A 23,223-nucleotide genomic window follows, 5' to 3' on the forward strand; every position below is an offset into this window, starting at 1 on the left:
CAATTGCGCTCGAAGTGCCTTGAAAACAGCGAGCTTTAACGATCGTTTGTGCTGATGAAAAGATTTGCAAACCCAACTTCCTGCCACTGCGTCCTCCCCTCAACACGCTGAAATTCAAGGCCCATGTGAAGGGATTACTCACTTGGCTCCAGAGGTCCATAAATCACTGGAGAGGCCCCAGATTAAATAGTCGTTGTTAAGTTCTTGTTTCAGAACCTGCCTGCAGTTTGCATGGCTGATGAACACGCGTGTTTTTCCTTCTGGATTTTCATCAGTTCCTGGGGAAAAAGGAAAGAAGCTGCACATCAGAGAAGTGAGCTGGAGAGAGGTGGGGTGTCGGGGGCATACACCAAGTGCAGGGGAGAGAGATGAGAGGAATAGGAAAAAGAAGAATCTCAGATGTTTTTCTGCAGCTGCAGTATAGAGACATGGGGTCACATTTAGCCCTAGAAGAGTAAACAAGTGATCCTCTCATTGAAGACTCTAGCTCAGTGTTTCCCAATTTTATTTGGCCACAGAACCCTTTTCAGCTTAAAATAATTTCAAGGAACCCCTAGGGTTCCCAGGGTAAAATTTGGCAAGCAAAAAAACCAAACCAAAACAAAAAAAGCCCAGCCAGAATTGGTTGAGCAAAAAAACCTGCAAAATACTTTGTCTCTTTAAGAGGGGGTGGGGCAATGCCGCGTTCTCACGGAACCCTTGCTTTCACTTCGCAGAACCCCGGGGTTCCACGGAGCACCAATTGGGAAACACTGGTCTAGCTCCAGCTCTCAGTGCTGTGCTGCATGGGGGAAGTTTCCTTTGGATTTGTTACGTTATGGAGAGCAGTAATGCCCGGACGCAAGAGACTGGATGATCTTTATCTTATCCCCTGGAGCCTTAAGCTAACAGCTTTCAACTATGGCCGTTTAAAAAGAATGCTCATAATTTTGGGAACAGGTTGTTTTTTTTCCATCCAAAGGTAACGCTCTTACCTGCTTTAATGGTTTCCAAAATTTCCATTGTGTACTTGTCATAACTGCTTGATTCTTCAATTTTAATGAGCCTGGCTTTATACACTAAATGAAAACAAATTACATTACTTACGTGTGCGGCACTTATCTGCTGAGAATTTGGCATGGGGCCAGCTGACCGAGAGGCAAAGGGACTGACAGTAACGGAAGGTAAAAGGCTTTGACTCTATTGCTTACATTTCTCAAGAGAAGTACCAGCTCTTCTCTCTTCTCCTGTGGGCCCAACACTGCTCAACAGGGTAAGCCACTGGAACGGACTGGGGTGCAAGAGGAGGCTGCCTGCCACATACTGTCCATGAGTAGAATGACTTTTATGTGATACATCACCCCCATATTGGGGCACATCATAAAAGTCATTCTGCAGATGGACATAAAACATGAAGGGGTACACTGGCCCGGGGGCGCTTGTGAGAGGTGAGTGTACCCCTGTTACCGTGGCCTACAAAGACTATCTGTTTTCACATGCAATGCTCATTTTGAGGCTCGCACTCCACTCAAAGCCAATTCCTGGAGAACTCTTCATGGATCAAAACCAGAAACGTAGACCTGACCCTCTCAGAATTTTTCTGTGTGGGAAGCTGAGTTGGAATCCCAAGTCACAGAATCATAGGTCTAAACTGTTTTGGTTCTGGGCTAGATCCCAACACTGGGAGAGACCTATCTTCTAGATCTTCTCCTGGGGCACATGAGATCTGATGGGAATAGCTCATCAAAAGATATTTATATCATTCCTCTAACTGGGGCTCAAAATCTCCTGAACCCTAATGACACCGACAGGAACGAGCTCTAATGACACTGATAAGAATGCCGTAAATTAAGAGTTTTCATGGGGATCTAAATCTGCCCTGTGCGTCTGCTCTCCTGTAAAATACTCAACAGGCCTAAATCACAGATTTACCGTAATCCACTCCAGGTTTACAGGCCTCCTGTAACCGCATCTCCTGAGTGACTGAGCCATTCAGCTGGCCCTGCTTGGAGCAGTTTTCTGTGGGGGAGGAAGACATTCCTGAGTCGAGGCGCTGGCCACTATATAGCCCCAAGGACACATGAAGCACAAACAGCACCGTGGCAAAGTCGCTGGACACGTGCACCATTGCCAGGACTGTCCATCCTCTTCTAGAAGGGCTCTATCTGGGAGTAAGAAGAGGGTGCCCTGGGCTTGGCCTCTCAATCACTGGCCTTTGCTGAACCAACCTGCCAGTGAGGGGGTGGGAACATTTATAATGTGGAATTCGACTGACAGGTAGGGTTGGTCCCCACAGGGAATCAATGGGGTGATCTTTGGTAAAATCCTCGCCCAGACTGTGACTGTACGATGGTGGTTTACCAGCAAGTTTCAAATAAGGGCTTGTGTACACAAGGAATCCAAGGAGTTGGTGTGAAAGAGCAATGGTGCGTATTTAAACCACAAGTTATTTGCACTAGTTCCCTATGCGGAAACTTGTTTCCCACGAATAAACCACACAGATGTTCTTATAAGAGCACCCACAGCAGGAATCAGTGTGAAATCGCTACTGCACTTTTAGGGCTCATCTCCATTAACCTGGAGATCAATGCCCCTGAAACCGATCTTCCGGGGTTCAATTTAGTGGGTCTAGTAAGGACCTGCAAAATCAAACACTGACAGTGCCCCGTCAACCTTGGTACTCCACCCAGTTGCAAAGAATAAGGGAAGTCAAAGGGTGTTTCTCTTGCTGACCTCCCATAGTGGGAATGCTGCAGAAATTCGACCCAAGGTACATCAACTCCAGCTACACTATTCTTAAATGGAGTTGCATGTTTTAGGTTGATCTCCCCTAGTTAGACCCGATCTAAATTCCTGATAGCTCTTTTGCACTAACTTCCCTAAGAATTACTCATGTAGACAAGCGTTGGTTGGAAACCTGCAGGCAAGCAACCATCACGTCATAACAAATTGTCAACCCCAGTGATCAAAAAATGCTCCTACATTTCCACTGATGAATCATAATTACTGGAGAGCATCTTCACCAGAACAGCTGGGCCCAGGCCAGATTCCTGTGCCTCTGCCCATATTGCTGCGGTGTGAGGAGATGGGAGAGCTCTTTACCTTCACTGCATTGATGAACCTCCTTGTGGGAGAAGCTGCTGAGGAGGCTGCTCTGTTTAGGCAGCTGGTAGAACTTTGTGCAGCGGGCATCTGCAGAAAGAGCAGAGCTACAGATCATTCCTCGACATACAGACTGACAAGCAGTTGGTGAATTACTCAGGTAAAAGTCCCTGAGATCAATGAGGGTTTTGCTCAAATAAAGAGCAAGAAAAGACTTGAAGGTCTGGCCCTAATGCAGTGAGAGAGATTTCCATCTTCTCTATACAGGAGATGAGGGGATGGCCCATCCTAGCACACAGACCAAGACCCTATTTAATACACAGATGATACTTTGGCTTTTTTATTTTCTGGATTTTGCTGGGATACTTGCTGCCACTGTAAAACAGCAGAGAGTTGTGTGAGGCAGGGAGGGAAAGTGGTTGGAGGAAGAGAGAAGTAGTGAGGGTGACCTACTTGTCAAAAATATTAAAGCACCTGTCAGAAATGGGACATTTTGAGGGAGACTCTCGCTATCACGTTACTTGTCTTCTGACAACAAACTCCCCTTGGGGGTCATAAATTTGGTAGGAAAATTATTGCCAGGGGATGAGTTTAAGGATTCCCCCATTATTTTATTTGCCTTTTCATGGGATTATTAGTACTAGACAGAAAATGTGAGCATATCTCCTTGTGTGGACTAGCACTAGAAGAGGGGACTGAGAGTCAGGACCCGTGGATGCTATTCCCAACCATGCCAGTAGGTGTGTAGCCTCTCTGAGCCTCAGTTGACTCATCTGTAAAATGGGGATAATAATGCTCAATAGGGGGTGTAAAGCCATTAGATAAAAGAATCATATAAAATGTAATAAATAATATCCCAATTCTGCTTTACATAAGTCACTTTACATAAGTTAATGGATAGAATCCAGGTTTACACCACTGTAAGAAAAATCAGAATTTGGCCCACTGTGCCATAAAAGGAGCAGTCATCTATGTTACCTGTAGCGTAATACTCATAGACTGTGACAGATAGAGGCTTAACCAGACCGACTTCTAAAAATTGGTGAGCTTTAAATCTCAAGCAACTTGACTCCACATGAGAAACCTGGATGGGAAGAAACGGGGAAAAGGACAATTTAGACAGAAGGAAAGTGGTAAGAAGAGAGAATGAGTTTGAGAGGGAGGTGGCAATTGGCAGCCATAGAAAAAAGCTAGTGGTAAAAATAGTCGCCACTCAGGATGAAACTCCTCTGATGTATGGGGCTGTGATTTTATGTTGAAGTTCATGGGAGTGACATGTTCTCCTGGCAGAGTTAAATCTGGGCTAGAGCATCCAAAATCTGCCACTGGATACACCCAGGAAATACCATTGTTAACAGCTGAGAAGCCTTCAAGGAGCAGCATTTGACTCAGCGAGAGCTTGTAGCAGTACAAGCCGTCCTCACTGTAAGTCCAAGATAAGTTCCAAAAAACTTGGATATATAGTGAAACAACTTAAAGTGGGATTTTTTTTCCTGTGGCTGACTTCCATTTGTGCAAACTGGGGTTTTCTTTGTGTGTGACCTATGAGTGGGGAATGGGAGGGCTTATAACGCATCAGTTCCAACAAGTGTCAACGACTTTAGTGCAGAACGGATGTCTACCAGGGCGAAGTATAGCGGGGATGCCTTGAACTTCATGAAATTAACAAAGAATCAGAGAAATCCCTTTACCGTGTCCAGGTAGATAATGAGGCTGACTTGGTCTGACAGGGTTGTGTCAATTTCATACCAGGAAACGTATCTATCGACCCCTTGGGAAAGCTAAACAAAAGAAGACAATAAAAAAGAAAATGGAAAAAAGATACCTGCATGTGATCATGTTGCCCAGCACCAGATCTTCACAGGGGCTAAGAGCCTTTTATTAATTCACGACTGATGGAATTTCTGTTTTCGCATAAGTAATAGTGATTAGCATTGATGGCTCAAGTTAAATACTCCTCATTAATCTTGGCATCAATTCATTACAACTACGACACTGTGGTTGGATTTTCAGAACAGCCTAAGAGGATTAGGCACTCAGGGCCATATTTTCAAGCATATTTGAGTGCCTCAAACTGCAGATAGGTGCCTAGTACATTTTAAAAAGTAGTTTAGGAGCAGACGGGGCTGTTTTGTGCAAAAAAACCCTTTTGCGCAAGAACCCTTATTCCTCAACATATGGGGAATAAGGGTTCTTGCACAAAATAATGAGGAATAAGGGTTCTTTTGCAAAAGGTTTTTTTTGTACAAAACAGCCCCATCTACAGTGCGGTTTTTTGCACAAAAACCTCTTCTGCAAAAAGGATTGGAAGAGAATACACAAATGAGAGTGCGACATATGCTAATGAGCGCTCCATTTGCATTTCCTCTTCCGCAAGAGGGAAACAGTGTAGACGTAGCGTCAGTGTGAAATGTATCTGGGCTTTAAAGGGGTAGCTGAGTTAGTCTGTAACAGGAAAAACTTATAAAACAACAACTAGTCTGGTTGCGCTTTAAAGACTAACAAAACATATAGATGGTATCATGAGCTTTCGTGGACACTTTTTCAGATGACCGGAGCTTGCTTGTTTAGTTACACACAGTAAACACCCTTAGCAGAAGATCATTAAGGTTGCAAAGCCAAGCACTCAAAAGTCAGGAAACACCAGTGTTCATTTAGGAAGTGTGTACAGTCTTACTTCAGCCCCCTTGAGTGTATACATTACGATCCATTCTTTAATTTGTTCACATTGTACTTTTCTCAGAAGACCCCCTACCTTGTTTAGTGCCTAGGCTAGACCTGCTTTGAGCATGACTCAGGGTTGTATAGAAAAAGAGGCTGTTACCTATAGGGCCACTGCTTCATCTGTCACGTAAGCCATCTCTGGAACACACAGGCCATGTCTGCCACATTTCCCTATTGCTGTCCCTATTCCAAAGAACAGGGGAACCAGAGCAGTTCAAATAAAAACCACTACCAGAACGCATTACAATAGGGAAAACAATGTATGTTCTCCTAGCCTCATTCTCAGAAATGGCTGAATATTTTTGCTGGATTGTTTTTAAATCAAATTGAGGCCGAGACCCAGCAAATAAATAATCAGTGCCATTGTTTGGCTGAATTACAAGCAATTGAAAACAAGGTCTTATAATGAGAAGTGTCCAGAGAGCTTAAAGATAGGTCACTACCAACCCCACCTATAGTAAAACCTCAGTCTGTTCTGGGTAAGGGATCCCCTGCAGCAATCCATCCTGGGCCTCATTTTCACTGCAGCTTTCATTTCACCTTTCATTTTACAGCCATACTTTTCCAGGTGCAAATACCATTTGTGGGCACACACCAATTGTTGTGTTAGGCTCCACGGCCCATTTATATACCTTGACCTCTCTGCTGAAACTGTCAGCCAGCACACCTGTTGTGAGGATGGGTACCGCGATGAGGATGTTTGTTCACTGAAACCCACCAGACTCAATGCACACAGGTCACTGGAAAGGTGACTGATAAACACGACTTCCAATTATTGGACAAAAGGTTTTAGTTTCCTAAAGCTGAAAGGCCTTCCCCTTTACCAATTCTTTGAGGCATCTAATTTACCTACAACTCTAACCTCATGTGTACAGAATGGGCCTTTCCCCTAATTTCAAGGGTCACTAGTTCTGCTGTTTCCCCTGAATGAAATCTCTGTTTCTGTTTTGCTTGGGCCTTACTGATCATATGCTGTGTTTTACTTTCTACTCAAACACTCAGTGATGGTTCTAAGGAACCTCTGGGTCATTTATTACATCTCCAGTTCCTGAATGATAACGTACTCTTGTAAGATCCTCTGTGTCTGGTAAGAAACCCTTGAGCATGGAGACACGAAGAACGGACATAGTGGCATTAACTGCACCAAGGAACCTAGCAGGGAAGAGAGAGATAGTCGTTTAAGTTTTGAACCAGAATTAATTGCTTAGAAGTTGGTTTTCCTACTTGGAAGTTGGTTTCCTATGGAACCCAGGGCGCACAAATGGCTCGGGCTGGCCCTGGTGACAGTTTCACCTCCACCCCCCTGCTTTATGAAATTGACTTATGGATAAAAATATGCATAACTTGAAGATGCTCTGGACCAAATACCTCATGTAACTTATCAACTGTAATGTCACAAACTGCTGGATCATCTTTTGTTTTGGTGTATGCATCATTCTTGTATGTAAAGTTAGACATATGGAGTATAGAATGTTTTATGGTTTTAAATGTGCAAATGAAAACCATCAAAGGTGTTTCCCTCAATGTTGGGGTGATCACCTGTAAACAGCCTCTTTTGTCCTTTAAGTCTAAGCAGTGATTTGTCTTAAGATGACATGTGACCACACATCTCTGTGCCTGCTGGGGTTGGACCTGACCCCTGCTGTTCCTATGCCCCTCCTGGACGTATCACACTTTGGACAGTCTCACTGAAACTGGGAAATAACTCAGGGTCACAGTTGGCTCCCCTTCCCCTCCCCCTTGTTGCAAATTGTCAGTTCAACAGGAGGAGAATCAGGGTGCGTCTATACTGCAGTGTTTTTCTGGAAAAACAGCCATTTCTCTGGAAAAACAATACTTGCATCCACACTGCTATTGAGTTCTTTTGACAGAAAGTCAAAAGAACAGAGGTTTTTTTCTGATGGCAGTAAACCTCATTCTACGAGGAAGAAGCCCTTTTCGGAAAAAGGCGTGTGTGGACACAGAAGAGGGAATTCTTTCGAAAGAATAGGAAATAACAGGTGCCCTGGTGGCCACTCCACCCAGACTAATCACAACTTAAATGAGAAATAGCATTCAATAAATGTGGATGCTATCTTTCAAAAAAGCACATCGCTTTTTTGTTGTGCCTTTGCTGTTGAAATAAGCTTTTCCAGAAGATTTCTTCTGGAAAAAACTTTCTGTCTAGATGCAGCCTCTGAGGGTGTGTCTAAACTACATGGCTCCATCAATGGAGCCATGTCGATTAGTCTGATCGGCAAAGGGAAATGAAGCCACGATTTAAATAATCGTAGCTTCATTTAAATTTACATGGCTGCCGCGCTGAGCCGACAAACAGCTGATCAGCTGTTTGTTGGCTCAGCGCGCTAGTCTGGACGCTCCCGCGCTGACCTGAAAACCCTTTATCGACCTCCCCGTTATGTCTCGTAGGATGAGGTTTACCGGATTTAAATCACGTCTTCATTTCCCTTTGCCAAACAAACAAATCTACATGGATACATCGACGGAGCCATGTAGTTTAGACGTACCCTGAGAGACAATCTCCCGCCCCCTTCACAACCTCTGTGGCAGTTCCCTCCTTCTCTGGAATTTCAGCATAAGAGTCCTTCTCCCTGCTAACAGTCCCTGGGATGGACTCAGCCACATCAGGGATTGTTACCAGGGAGAAGGAAATTCCAGAGGAAGAGGGAAATGCCACAGGGGTTGTGTTCCTGACTTGAGACATCTTGGGCCAGATTTTCAGAGGTGCTAAATCAAAGAGATCTGCATGTTCTCAGAGATGCCTAAGGTATCTTCGATTTGGCACTGAAAATCATAAGCACCCTCAGTTGAAGGCTGCTTTTGACAATATAGTCCCTAGTTTTTAGTGTCAGAATGGAGCCACAGGGAACTGACAGACACTCTCTCTCTCCTAGGGCAACACAGCATGGTCAGTATTGGGAGATGTTCTCACCTTGTGCAGATTTCAAAGCCGATGGAGTGCAGAGTTCCATCTGCCTTCTTAGCTAGAAATATTTCAGAAAAGAATAATTTTTTGCGTTTGTTTCATTTAACATACATCGATATTGTTTTCTAAACTCAGCAACATGGTTCAGTAATCAAACATATCCTAGCATGGAAAAAAATCCTTCAGAGGCCTATGTGTAGGGCCCTATCAAATTCATGGCCCATTTCAGTTAATTTCATAGTCATGGGAATTTAAAAATCATTAGTTTCATTATTTCAGCTATTTAAATCTGAAATTTCATGGTATTATAATTGTAGGGATCCTGACCATTGTTCCTTCAGGTAGATATTCTCATCTTCTTATCCACATCCTCCCAGATTGAATTAGTTCAGATGTAACACTCCCACCTCTAAAAAAACCAAGGAGGAATGCTGGGACAACTCAGAGGCTAACAGCTTTACTCCAGAATGCGCTTTCATGAGTAAAACCCACTTCATCTGATGAACTGGAGTCTGCATCCCTATTATCTGTCTCCTTTGTCTTTCACTTCATGCATCTGACAAGTGAGTTGCAGCTGATGACAGCTCATGATACATGTTAATCTCTTAGGTGCCACAGGACTGCTCGTGGTTTCTATGGTTAATTGCATTTCTAGTCCCAAATTAGATCACAATGATTTTAAGTACTATTTTTTCATAATGACTCACTGTACAGCCCAGCTAAGGGGACTATTTTTTTGCTTTAATTTAAAAAAGGCATGATTTGTTAGGGGAATGAACGCTGTGTGCTTGGGGGTATGTCGGTGGGAGAAGGTGATGTGTGTAGGCAGTGTTCCCTGAAAGCTGTGCACTTGTGCAGTCACTTAGGAAGGATTCTAATGCCACCCAGCTGATTAGCAGAGCACCCACAGTTACATTTATGTTTCTCCTAGTGGTTTACATCCATACGTGCCTCAGTGCACATAAACATGTATTCTGCACATGGGTGGAAAAGATGAGAGCGAACATTGTGTGTAGGTACCTAACATTTCCTTTCTTCAAGGCTTTCTGTTTTGGAGTTTTGCACTATTGTCACTTAGCCATTTAGCAGGTTTTCACTAAGAGGCTTTTATGTTTGAATTTGTCTGTTTTACTTAAACTGAAATAAGCATGAGAAGTGAAGGACATACAGGCAGTCCCCGACTTACGCGGATCCGACTTACGTCGGATCCGCACTTACGAACGGAGCTTTCTCGCCCCGGAAGTCGGGGCGAGAAAGCCCCGTTCGTAAGCTGCTCCGGTGCCCCTGGTCTGCTGGAGACCGTCTCCAGCAGACCAGGGGCACCGGGCGGGTTCCCGCGCTTCTGAGGCTTTGCCAGAGCAAAGCCTCAGAAGCGCGGGAACCGCTGCTGCTGCCCCTTGAGACCCGGTGCCTGTGGTCTGCTGGGGACGGTCCCCAGCAGACCACAGGCACCGGGACTGAAGCCGCAGCCGCGGGGGGTCCCGCGCCTCTGAGGCTTTGCCAGAGCAAAGCCTCAGAGGCGCGGGGAACCGCCGCTGCTGCCGCTCCAGTCTGGGTGCCTGTGGTCTGCTGGCGACGGTCCCCAGCAGACCACAGGCACCCAGACTGAAGCCGCAGCCGTGGCGGGGTCCCTCGCCTCTGAGGCTTTGCCAGAGCAAAGCCTCAGAGGCGCGGCACCCCGCTGCCGCTGCGGCTCTGCTCCCCGTGTCCCTGGTCTGCTGGGGGGGGGGCGCAGCTAGTGTGCTCCCCCCCCCCCAGCAGACCAGGCTTTTGTTTTGGACTCTGGGGCAGAGCAGCTGGGGCGCTGCCGATTGGTCCTGCAGCGCCCGTGGGCACTACTGGACCAACCCGGCAGCACCCCAGCTGCTCTGCCCCAGGTCCTGATTCAGCCGCTGCTGGTCAGTTTCAGCAGCGGCTGAATCAGGACGTCTGGGGCAGAGCAGATGGGGTGCTGCTGGGTTGGTCCAGTAGCACCCCAGCTGCTCTGCCCCAGGCGTCCCCAAGTCAGCTTCTGCTGAAACTGACCAGCGCTGACTACAGGAAGCCCGAGGCAGAGTTGCTCTGCCCAGGGCTTCCTGGAATCAGCTGCTGATCAGTTTCAGCAGCAGCTGACTTGGGGACGCCTGGGGTTCTTAAGTTGATTCTGTATGTAAGTCAGAACTGGCGGTCAGTTTCAGCAGTGTCTGAATCTGGACGCCAGTTCCGACTTACATACAGATTCAACTTAAGAACAAACCTACAGTCCCTATCTTGTACGTAACCCGGGGACTGCCTGTACATAAGTCACCGCAGGATTGGAGCCTAAGCTTGTAAATGCTGCTGATCAGGACATCTGGGACTGACATTCAGGCTACGTCTACACTGGCCCCTTCTTCGGAATAGCCATGCTAATTTAGAACTTTGGAATAGGGAAATGCGTGGGGGATTTAAATATCCCCCGCGGGATTTAAATAAACATGGCCGCCGCTTTTTTTCCGGCTTGGGGAAAAGCCGGAAAAGAGCGTCCAGACTGGCGCGATCCTCTGGAATAAAGCCCTATTCCGGAGGATCTCTTATTCCTGCTTGAAAGTTTCCTACTTGAAAGTAGGAATAAGAGATCCTCCGGAATAGGGCTTTATTCCGGAGGATCGCGCCAGTCTGGACACTCTTTTCCGGCTTTTCCCCAAGCCGGAAAAAAAGCGGTGGCCATGTTTATTTAAATCCCGCGGGGGATATTTAAATCCCCCGCGCATTTCCCTATTCCAAAGTTCTAAATTAGCATGGCTATTCCGAAGAAGGGGCCAGTGTAGACACAGCCCCAGGGTTTAAATCTGAAGTAACTCTGTGGAAGATAAGGGATTTACATGGGGTAACTGAGAGCAGAATGTCTCTACGGCTCACACTCCCCACCTTAAAAGTGAACTACTCCCATACATTAGAACTCAGTATTTCTGAGAAAATATGTGCCTGTATCTTTATTTGTTAATTGAATCACCATATAGGTGTGTGAACAATAACCAGTGCATTAAATGGTGGTAGAAATGTAGCCGTGTTAGTCTGGTGCTACACAGTCCTGTTTTTCGTTTCAGTGCATTAAACAATGCATATTTACTGTCTGCTAATTTTCAAGGCCACTCTTCTATTTTGCTCCTGATCTGGGAATGTGAATACAGGTTGGACCTCTCTGGTGCGGTACCTTCGGGACATGAGCAGTCCCGAACCAGGGCACTTGCTAGACCACGGGAGGTCAATGATAGCCCCTCTGCTGCCAGCTTCTGGCCACTGAGCTCCACCTCCAGCCTGTGCTCCTGGACCCCAATCCCAACCGCTGGGCTCTTCTTGTGACCCCTGTCAATGAGCTCCGACCCCAGTCACCGGCCCCCTGGCCTTGGGGCTCTGCTCCCAGCCACCAGACCCACTCTCTGATCCAGCATTATCCATGGTTCTGCAGTGCTAATTTTCCCCCATGAGTATTGCAACCCCACGGGGTCCCCACTGATGCTGGGCCATAGAAATTGCCAGACTGCAGAGATGCAGATTAGAGAGGTTCATCCTGTATTTGAAATTTCACAAAAGTTTGGTGGTACCTGCTTGCACTTTCTTCTCCCAGACTCTCCACCATGCTTTCTCTTATCAAGTGAGGAGTGTGATTTACTGAACCATCAGGCCAAATTCTGCTCTATTACACTGATATAAATCCACTGCACTCTATGGAGTTACTTCAGATTAAACTAGTGTAACTGATCAGAATGTAGCGTGGCATTCAGGGATGAACAGTTACAGAAAACTTAAACTAGCCATTCAAGGCAGACGTGACAGAAGAGTGACTTACCACCTTGGGCTTCCTGGACAGACACGCTCAAGTCAAATGTCTTACACTGGGATTCGTCCTCCCGTATCCTTGCATTATAATCAGTCACCGCAGTTAATGTCACTTGTCCGTAGCCTTCTGCTGTGATGGTGAAGTTTTCATTGAATTTGGTCTGTAAAGAACATACACTTAGATGTGACGGATTCCTTACACATATTTCATCATTTTAAGTAAGACGAATGCAGTTAGGAGTTAATGCCTGTGAAAGGTGCCAGACTCCCAGCATGGGCATTTTTTTATTTCCTCTGTATCCAGAACATCTAGGGTGTATCTAGACTACACCTCTCTGTTGACAGAGGGATGCAAATCAAGCATGTTGCAATTGCTAATGAAGCAGGGATTTAAATATCCTGTGCTTCATTTGCATAAATATGGACACAGCTTTTTACCGAAATGGAGTTTTTTCTAAAAAAAAGGCAGTCTAGATGCAGATCTGTTGAAAATGAACCCTTTTTTCGAAAGAGCCTGTATTCCTAAAAAATGAGGTTTACAGGATCTTTCGAAAAAGGGTTTATTTTCAACACATCCACTTCTAGACTGCTGGTTGTTTTGAAAAAAAGAGATGGCCATGTTTATGCTAATAAAGCGTGGGATATTTAAATCCCTGCTTCATTAGCAATTTCAGTATGCTTGATTTGCATCCCTCTGTTGACAGAGGGATGCAGTCTAGTTGTAGCCCTACAGTGCAAACTTCCACGCAGACATTACCTTCTTAATGTGCTTCAACTTTGTTCCAAATCAGTCATTTCTATGGCATTTGACAAACGACTTTGTAAGTGCTAAATGTATTAATATTAAGGCTTAATGGACGTGACAAAGTTCCTACTTAACCTTGGTGACAGGAGCGGCCCGAGGCCAGCTGCAGCAGCTGGTGTCGTAGGTGGGGCAGCACAATTGGTGCCCCTGCCTGCATGGCCGTCAATGGCCGTGATGTCATCATCGGGCGCCCGGTCCAGTGGCACCCTAGGCAGCTGCCTAACTTGCCTAGGCTCACGGGCTGCCCCTGCTTGGTGGCTCCAGTGCTTTCAGGCAGATTACTTGCCTCAGAGGCTCACCAGCAGCCCTCAATTTAGATACCAGTTGGCTGTTTGTCAAGCTACTCTTATCATTGGCCAGCATGGGGAAAAGAGGGAAACCAAACTTCATAGTCTTTGTGGCCCCTCACAGTGGTACATGGTAGGAAAAGCCCTTGTACCAAAGTCAGTCTCTTTCTATTATTGAAACGAGGAGCTGGGAGGAGGGGGACAGGCCGGGCCTGCTCTTTACTTTGAGTTCCAGCCCAGAGTGTCTGTAACAGCAGATGTCTATTGTGTTTTTGTAACAGCTGCATGACAGCTACGAATCCCTGGGCCACTTCCCCACGGCCTTCCCCAGCACCTTCCTTACCAGAGGTTCTTCCTCCTGGTACCCGCTTGCATTTTCTTCTCCCAGCCTCTCCACCACACTCTTATAAGCACCTTCCTCACACACTGAGAAAACAGCAGGGAAGGCTTTTTAAACCCGTCTCAACTAGTTCTTAATGGGTCCCCAGGTGTTCTGATTAGTCTGACTCCCAGGAGCCTGGAAGCCTCCTGATTGGCCTGCTGTAACTAGTCATCATGACTAACCCAAAGCACTTATGGAAACCTCAAGAGAGCAGAGAGGAGATGAGGGAATGGTGCTGAGAGCCGGATCTGGACTAGAAATATGGTCTGAAACTGTGCCAAGTTGAAGTGTGAGTTTACCTTTGTTAGCACCAAACCCCTGTGAATGGTTCAACGAGATTTCAACCCAAATGGCAGAGAACTCTCAAAAGATCATCTTGGCAGGTGAGATTTGTGCCACCTTTAATGAGTTTCTGGGATTTCTGATCACAAGCACAGAAATCGCACCCTTCACCCAATGACATCTCTCAGGCCCAGTCGTTTGAGAACTGTTCTCCATATTGGACCACATCAGTCCCGGGAATAGGAAAAGGCCCTTTCTAGTTTTGGCTACAGGACCCAAACTGCACAGACAAGTTCAGATTTGAATTTCTCATTGGGTCTTCCTTCTCTACAACAGACATAACAGAATTTGTATGTTTCCTGAATCACTCAGAGATGTACGGTACCTCAACTTTTCTGGTCAAATGGGCATTTGTATAAGCAATTCTGTATGTGAGCTTTTTAGCACGTCTAGGTAGGAGAAAAGACACATCCAACATTAGATCTTCATGGAGAGGCACATCTATGTGATACTGCCCAAGAGCTTGCAACATCACCGTGGTAGCCTATAAAACCAGAAAGATGATAAAAAGGTTACATGAAATGAACATCGGAAGGCTTCAAAACCAAAAACTATTCTGAATTTCCTCCACTGCTCAGGCTTGGTTTGGAGAGCTACAGTATTCTTGTAAGGTGTTTAAAGTAAACTCATAGTTTACCTAAATGTTCAGTTTTTCAATCTTGACTTTAGTTTAAGAAAAAAATGTGGAGTATATCTCCGAAACTATTGGAGGACTGTTCTAACTATGTATGCTCCATGCCCCACTATACAATCTAATTTTAAATTGCTCAAGTTATGAGGAGTCCCCCAACCCATTCCTTTGCAGATCTTTGTGCAAATCTTATATATGCAACTTGGAGGAGGAATTTACACGTAGAGGAAACTTCTACTTACTATAGAGTCATAACTCTCTACATAGTATGCCTGCTGTTTCAGCCATCTGACTACGGGCCCAACCAAATCAAACCTCTTCAAACGCAGCAAGGCTAGGAGAGCGTATGAGGTGCTCTCAGTGTTGAAGTTGGAGTTGTCTTGTTCCTCCCAACGATTTCCATCTAACACCAGCAAAGAAATAGAACTAGAGAAATCCCCAAACACACAGAACGGTTCATGCTGAGCAGATCTGAATGAAAAATCCCACCTTCCGAGACACTCCCACAAACCCTGCCAGCAACAAGCAATGGTGTGACAAGGAAGGCATTTCCCACACTAGGTCAGGAGGCTTAATGCCCTGTGGAAGGAGGAAGTCCTGCCCTGCCCCCCCCCCTCCCCAGTCACACTGGGCATGCTCCAAGTGCAGGGACAGTGTAAAAGGGAGCAGCTCCGCTCAGTCTGGACTGGATGCTGAAGAAGGACCTGCTGCAAGAGCTCCAGGGGTGCCCCAGACTGAGGCCTGGGTGACAGGAACCAGAGGTCTCAGAGATTATGTGGAGTATCCCCATGCCAGCTTTGGTAGGGAGTGACCCAAGGGGTGTGCATGGGTGGGATCTCCCACCAAAGTGACCTCAGTGTATTGCGGTTGAACTCCCTGCTGAGTGAGTGGTAGAGCACTCTGCCACTGACAGAGCTCTGGGTCAGGGCCTGGTGGAGTAGGGTGGATCTAGGCCCCCCACCATGGCTGCTGCCCCAAACTACTGACTCTTGCCATTAGGCTGTGATGCCCTGAACTGAGGGCTATTGCTACTGACGCTAGCCAGTGGGCTGTGTTGCCTCGAGATGACGCGTGCTTGCAACTTGACAAATGGTAACAAATCCATGCCTATTTATCTATATATTCCGAGACAAAAATATTGTATGAAGGTTCACAGTGTACATCATTAAGAATTTAAAAAATTACAGATTACTGCATCAGTCACTCAGGAAATTTAGAACTAACAGAAATCCAAACAATCTGAAATCTGCCCTGTAGTATGATTATGATTAAGACAATATAGTGCTTGTGGTTCCCATTTAGATTAAACTGATATTTAAAGAGAACGTTTCCCCTTATAGCATCACTACAGGGCAGAGAGAGAGGTTTTGTGTGTGCTCGAACGATGCATTTCCATATCTTAGTACATCTAGATATGGATATATTTACAAATTTTCTGTAAAGTATTGTATTGACATGTACTCTCAACCTTTAACTCCATCTTAATGTAGTTATCATTTGGGAATAGTTTCATTTATCCTTGGAAGTATCTAAGAGTACGTCCACAGCGCGGGACAAAGTCAAGTTAAGATATGCAACTTTGGCTACGTCAACTGCGTAGCTGAAGTCAAAATAGCTTAATTTGACTTTTGCTGTTGTCTACACAGCAGGAACTTGAAGGAAGAACAAACACTCTTCCTTCGACTTCCCTTACTCCTCATAAAATGAGGGTTACAGAAGTTGGAGTAAGAAGCCCGTTATTTTGAAATAATTTCAAAATAACAGCTTGCTGTGTAGACTCACACTCTGTAATATTGAAATAACATGAATTATTTTGAAACAAGTGTGCAGTGTAGACATAGCCTAAGGTAGTAACCAGAGATGTAAAATCCTATTTAATTAGTAAAGTGGCTAAATATAATGTTTAACTGGTTAACCAATTAAATGCAGGGAGTGGGTAGGGAGGCTGTGGCTGGGCTGGAGTGCCCCTGTCCACAGTGCACCCAGATCCACCATGGCTGGGGGCTATCCCGGCCAGACTAGAGTGCCCCCCACTCATGGTGGGCACCACGGGGCTGGAATAGCTTCCCGACCCAGCTCCAGCCCTCACTGGTTAACCATTAGCATCCCTAGAACACTGACTTCAATGGGACTACTTAGCATGTCCCTCACTTGTATCGGTCTCACTGCCCCCCTGTAGCATTTTTGTTGCTCACTTTCGAATTCCATCCCAACATGGCCACTTCTCTCTCTTACTGAATTAGCACAAGACTGTACCTTTTGAAGCTGCCATAAGCTCCTTTGCATCAGGCAGTTTGCCCATCAGTGCTAATGCATAGGATGTTATAGCCACAGTGTAGGGCCTTGTCAGAGAGCTGTACCTCGAGGACAAGTATTCTCCAGCTACAAGGATACTCTTGTGAAACCTCTGGGAAGTTAAAAAAAGACAAGGTAGAATTCAAGGTGTGGCTGGATTAGGCTGAGATTCTATTGATTCATTTCACCAGTCACATAACAATGTTAAGAAGTCTCAGAGGGAGAGCTGTGTTAGTTTGCAATGTGAAAAACATCACCATGTTAGTTTAGTTTGTCTTAGTTTGATCATGTAAATTCTGCTCTGTTGAGATGTACAAGTGTAACTTGGCAGGCCTCACCACCACGCTGGCCTCCTACTGATCACTTAGAGAATCAGCAAAATGCAGGACAATGTAGCACTTTAAAGACTAAAGTGCTACATTGTCCTGCATTTTGCTTCAGCTACCCCAGACTAACACGGCTACATTTCTATCACTATTCTACTTAGAGAATCAGCTCTATGGTGCGGGAGTGCCCCCTTCTGGTTGGTGTCATGCCTGCTGTTACCTATTCTTCTCCGTCTCTGTGTTAGGACCCACGTCCTTCCCAGACCGTGGTGTTCTCCTACCTGGGTATTGCCCTACCACAGTGCCCCCACACTCTGGAGTCCTGTATGCGGTTGCCATTTGCTGCTTCTGGGTGGGAAACTGAAACTATTCTAGTCTGACAGCTGGGTTTGCATTCCTCATAGTTTTGGCAAGAAATTTTGCCATACCACTCCTCCAAAAAATTTGAAAAAACTATTTTCTGATGAATGAAGATGGCCTTATTTTTCCTTTCCTTTCTTTTTGATACAAATGCTAGTTCTCAACTTCCCTATTCTGTCAAGATCTTAATAGGGGACAGAACTTGGCATCACAGCCCCATTTGAAACCTGAGTTCTTCTGTGTGGACAGGAGAAGAAAATCTGGTGTCTTTTCTAACTTTTCCATAGCTGGATTCCTTACACCACATGCTTAGATACACCACAATTTTGGCTATTGGAGACAGGGATTAAGAACCCAAAGGCTAAAAGGATGGAAAATGTGGACAAGAATATCAATAAACTATATACTCACAACGAACAGATTCTGGCAGACATCTTTGGACTCTAGCATTGCAATGAGAACGAATGCCGTTAAAGAGACCTCTGGCTCAGCACCTTGGTAACCTCCCTAAAGAGTAAGAAAGAAAAAATCTCTGGTTCAGAAAATCACTTGAGTATGTACTTTTTAAATAAAGACTAAGAAATAATAGCAAGTTTCCAATATATATAATAGTGACAAAAAGACATGATATGCTATAAGCAGACAGGAACAGCCATACTGGGTCAGACCAAAGGTCCACCTGGCCCAGTATCCTGCCTTCCAATAGTGGCCAATGCCAGGTGCCCCAGAAGAAGTGAACAGAACAGGGAATTATCAAGCAATCTTGTAGTACTTTCCCAGCTTCTGGCAAGCAGAAGTACGGGACACTTCAGATTTTGGTTTTGTATCCTTGCCCATTGTGGCTAATAGCCATTGAAGGACCTATTCTCTATGAACTTTTCGTTCTTTTTTTAACCCTGTTATAATCTTAGCCTTCACAAAATCTCCTAGCAATGAGTTCCACAGGTTGACCATGCATTGTGCTGGCCGTTCTTGCGCAAGAACCTGCAGAGCATCCACACTGCCCGCCCGCTCTTGCACAAGAGATTTACAGTACAGCGTCAGAAGACAGGGCTTCTTGCACAAGAGCTATGCTCTTTTCTAACAAGTGTAACCCTCTTGCGCAAGAGGGCAGTGTGGACACATGGCAAGGCTTTCTTGTACAAGAAAGCCCTATAGCTACAATGTCCATCAGAGCTTTCTTGTGCAAGAGAGCATCCACACTGCCATGGATGCTCTAGCGCAAAAGCACATGGCAGTGTGGATGTGTTCTTGCGCAAGAACCCGCCAGTGTAGACATAGCCATAGAGTTGCACTGCTGGAGTTGAGGTGCCACATACGGAGCCTAGATGATCTACTGCCTCTCCAGTTCCTTCTTGCAAGATTCCTCGGACTGAGAGGAAGATGGATGGACATGAGCAACACATCTGGAAGAACACCAGCTACAGGAATGTAGGGAACCATTTTTTCTTTTTTCTGCTTGCTCATGTTGATGCCAATTAGGTGACTCCCAAGCCTTACCTAGGCGGTGGGGTGGGGGTTCATGGAACGGCTGATGGAAGCACTGCTCTGCCGAATGCTGCATCATTCCTGGCATGCTGGGTGACAGCATAATGGGAAGAGACAGTGTGGTCCGAGGACCATGCTGCCTCTCCACCGATCTCCTGGATTGGGACCTGGGCCGGGAAGGCCTCCAAAGAGGCCTGTGAGCTGGTGGAATGCGCTGTCAGTGTGGGGGCATGGACCTTTGCCAAGTCATAGCATGTCCAGATACAGGACATGATCCATGGTAATATTCCTTGAGAGGAGGCTCTTCATCTTGTGTGCTCCTGCGACAAATAGCTGGCTCGGCTTTGTGGAATGGCTTTGTTTGTTCAACATACAAAGCCACCGAACGCCCAGCGAGTGGAGCCTTTGCTCATGGCCATTGGCATGAGGCTCTGGGGGAAAGACTGGTTTGGTTGGCATGGGACTATGAGACTACCTTCAGGAGGAATGCTGGATGAGGTCAAACACCTTGTCCTGGTAAAATACTGTGTAGGGGAGTGCAGAGGTGAGGGCCTTGAGCTCAGACACCCTCCTGGCTGAAGTTATTGTGACCAGGAAAGTCACATTAGAAGGCAGAAAGAGCAGTGAGCATATCATGAGGGCTCAAATGGGGACCCATTGGCCTCAAGAGTACCAGGGTAAGAGCCCAAACAGATATAATCTGGCTAGTCCTTTTAAGAATGGCTGCACCGCCAGACTAGCGAGGACAGCACAGCCAGACTCTCTTGGGATGGAAATTGAAATTGGGAGCTAGGTGAACCTTTATCGATGAGTGTGACAAGCCCTGCTGTTTCAAATTTAACAGATAGTCCAAGATAAAGGGAATCCCAGATTGTTTCGGAGAAACATGGCTTTGCGAACCCCAAACTGATAACCTCTCCCACTCGGCTATGTAGGTAGCACTGGCCAATGGTTTTCTACTGCCACAAAGAGCCTTCCTAATGGGACCCGAGCACATGAGCTATAGCAGATTTAACTGCGCTGTTCCCAAGCCATGAGCTGGAGAGACTTCAGATTAGAGTGCTGGACCTGGCCCTTACGCTAAGCAATCAAATCTGGAACTAATGGGTCGGATGATCGGGGTATCCACAGAGAGCTCCAGCAACAGGGTGTACCACTGCTGTCATGGTCAGTCTGGTGCCACCAGAATCGCAGAGGCTCCATCCCTCTGGACCTTGAGGAGGATCCTGCGAATGAGCGTGGCAAGCGGAAACGCGCAGCCCTTCCGTGGAAGAAGAAATATGTCTACCAGCAAGCCCAGCCTGGGATTTAGGAAAGAGCAGAACTGTAGGCACTTCCTGTGACAAGCTGATGGTGCCAGGTGTTGTGCAGGCAGGGAGGGGTGTTCCACACCCCCCTTCGGGATCTGACACTCTGCTGCCCGGGCAGGGGAGCGCCCCTCCCAGCTGTCTTCTGTGCTTCTTTCTTGGTACAGGAGACGGTGAGCAGCGCCGTGATTGCTCCCACGAACCAGTCTTGAGCGCCAGTGCCGAGTAGCTCTGACCCCAGAGTCCTTCCCCGGCAGCATGTCTCGGACTGACAGCAGAGCTCTGCACACCAGGCCCAAGGAGCCAGACACCATGTCTGTGGGGTTCAACACCAACTACGGGTGCAGAGCCGCTTCCATTAGCAGCAGCTTCAGCCCGTGGTTCTTTTCCTTCCTGCTGCAGCGCTACACATTTTGCACCTGTCTGTTTGGCAGGACTCCCCTGGGTACAATGAACAAGGTGGGTGGGGGTTGCCCTCTGGCAAACCACCCAGGTTGGAGGCATGCCTGTCCCCGAGGGGAGATAAGGGAGCTGGGGGGGAAACCCCAGCAGCAAGAGTTCAACTAGCCTCAACTATTTGACTATTTACAGAAACATGTACAAAAAGCAAGCTAGAGGGTCCCTCGTATGGAGAAATCTGAAATGCCCAACGACTGGCATTGGTGGTAAAGAGGAACGGGAGAGGCGGCAGGTTGGCAGAGCCCTATATGCGGCACCATGAAAGTGGGACTCCATGGGACTCCATAGCTGAGCCTATGGGTACCGCTAGGGAAAAAAATCTTCCGGTGACCGTGCACATGGTGTGCACACACCTAACTGGGATCAACACGAGCAAGCTCAAAGGGAAGAACAAGGCAGAACCCTGGCCTGCTGCTGCAACAGACCTTGCTTCATTCCCTGCCCTCTGGCTCCTGACTACTGACTCCATCTTGGCTCTAAGCCCTAGACCTGGGCTACCAAATCTGGCTCGATCCCTCAGTCTTGGCTGACAGTGTTTGTAACCACTGGGCCTAACTGCTCACATCCTGGCTTTTATGTAGCACTTTAAAGACTAAGAAGGTGGTTTAATAGATGATGAGCTTTCATGGGCCAGACCCACTTCCTCAAATTATATGAGGAAGTGGGTTTGGCCCACGAAAGCTCATCACCTATTAAACCATCTTGTTAGTCTTTAAAGTGCTACATAGTTTTTCCTTTTGTTTTAGCAAGATCAGACTAACACAGCTACCTCTCTACTTCTATCCTGGCTTCTGACACTTTCTGACTTTAAAAGTTTTAAGTTTCTAGGCTGAACAGGCAGGGTGTGGTTGGGGTGTTTTAGGAACTTACCACCATCTCTTTCTGGATCACAGGAGAATCTTCTTTGAAAGTCCCATCAGAGTTGTGCTTTTCCAGGGACAGCCAGTGCCCAGCATTACAAATTACTTCAGAAGGAATAGGCACCAGGTGGCTAGCCATAGCAAAGACCTTTGTTACGTATGCTGTCAGCCTAAGGGGTCAACATGCAGTGTCAGTCACTTGTTCTCCATCGGAGTCCCTGCCATGACTCTGAAATCCTCCCCACAGGAGCATCGGTGCCAAAGATTTACCAACCCCACTCACGCATCTGCTGGCAAATTTCAGCTACAACTTTAAATTGTGAATGAGAGGCAAGAAGGGGCACTCATGGGCCAGCTATGCTAAGAAACAAAAAGGCTACATCTAGTCTGGCATGATTTTCCGGAAATGCTTTTAGCGGAAAAGTTTTCCATTAAAAGCATTTTTGGAATAGAGTGTCTAGATTGGCACAGACGCTTTTCCGCAAAAAAGCCCCAATCGCCATTTTCGTGATTGGGGCTTTTTTGCAGAAAACAAATCTGAGCTGTCTACCCTGGCCCTTTTGCGCAAAAGTTTTGCACAAAAGGACTTTTGCCCAAGCAGGAGCAGCATTGTATTTCTGCAAGAACATTGACAATCTTACATGAGATCATCAGTGCTTTTGCGGAAATTCAAGCGGCCAGTGTAGACAGCTGGCAAGTTTTTCCGCAAAAGCAGCTGATTTTCTGGAAAAACTGGCCAGTCTAGAGTATCTAAGGAGGACGCTCCTCTCTTCTGACTCTCTGAAAAAGGTGGTTAGAATAATCTGATGTGGAAGGGTGTCATTGTGCTGTCTTTATGGCCGCTGGGACAGGGGAGGAAGACCACTTGTTCTGGACACTGGTTTTAAAGCTTCTGAACTCCTATGCAAAGGGTGTGATTGTGCACATGTGGGAGGAACAAAAAGCAGCACACGGTTTTACACAGCGATCATTCATCCAAGCACTAAACAGGCCTGAATCTCCTGGCCTGAGATGGAGGGAGATCATATCTCAAACATGGTCTAGCTGCCACGGTGGACTTACACCCTGTGAAAACATACCCCTTGAGAAGTGGACCAAGACCAACCACATTCCAGAGAAGCCAGTTGTGACAGGATATTTGCCTTGCAC

General features: G+C 46.3%; 1 protein-coding gene across 1 annotated transcript in view; it reads right to left on the bottom strand.

Moving 5' to 3' along the window:
* LOC102449495 (A.superbus venom factor 1-like) overlaps positions 1-23,223 on the bottom strand; it is a 72,029-nt gene that overhangs the window by 1,025 nt on the left and 47,781 nt on the right. Inside the window, exons 26-39 of the mRNA XM_025180411.2 lie at positions 22,085-22,244; positions 18,372-18,467; positions 17,236-17,386; positions 15,222-15,382; positions 14,674-14,832; positions 12,543-12,693; positions 8,738-8,789; positions 6,870-6,957; positions 4,773-4,862; positions 4,060-4,165; positions 3,082-3,171; positions 1,912-1,998; positions 975-1,058; positions 143-278 (exon numbers count right to left, since the gene is read on the bottom strand). Of these exons, the coding sequence (XP_025036196.2) occupies positions 143-278; positions 975-1,058; positions 1,912-1,998; positions 3,082-3,171; positions 4,060-4,165; positions 4,773-4,862; positions 6,870-6,957; positions 8,738-8,789; positions 12,543-12,693; positions 14,674-14,832; positions 15,222-15,382; positions 17,236-17,386; positions 18,372-18,467; positions 22,085-22,244 (1,611 nt within the window). The remainder of the gene's footprint in view (positions 1-142; positions 279-974; positions 1,059-1,911; positions 1,999-3,081; positions 3,172-4,059; positions 4,166-4,772; positions 4,863-6,869; positions 6,958-8,737; positions 8,790-12,542; positions 12,694-14,673; positions 14,833-15,221; positions 15,383-17,235; positions 17,387-18,371; positions 18,468-22,084; positions 22,245-23,223) is intronic.

Source organism: Pelodiscus sinensis, chromosome 19 (assembly GCF_049634645.1).
Source record: "Pelodiscus sinensis isolate JC-2024 chromosome 19, ASM4963464v1, whole genome shotgun sequence".
Taxonomy (NCBI): Eukaryota; Metazoa; Chordata; order Testudines; family Trionychidae; genus Pelodiscus; species Pelodiscus sinensis.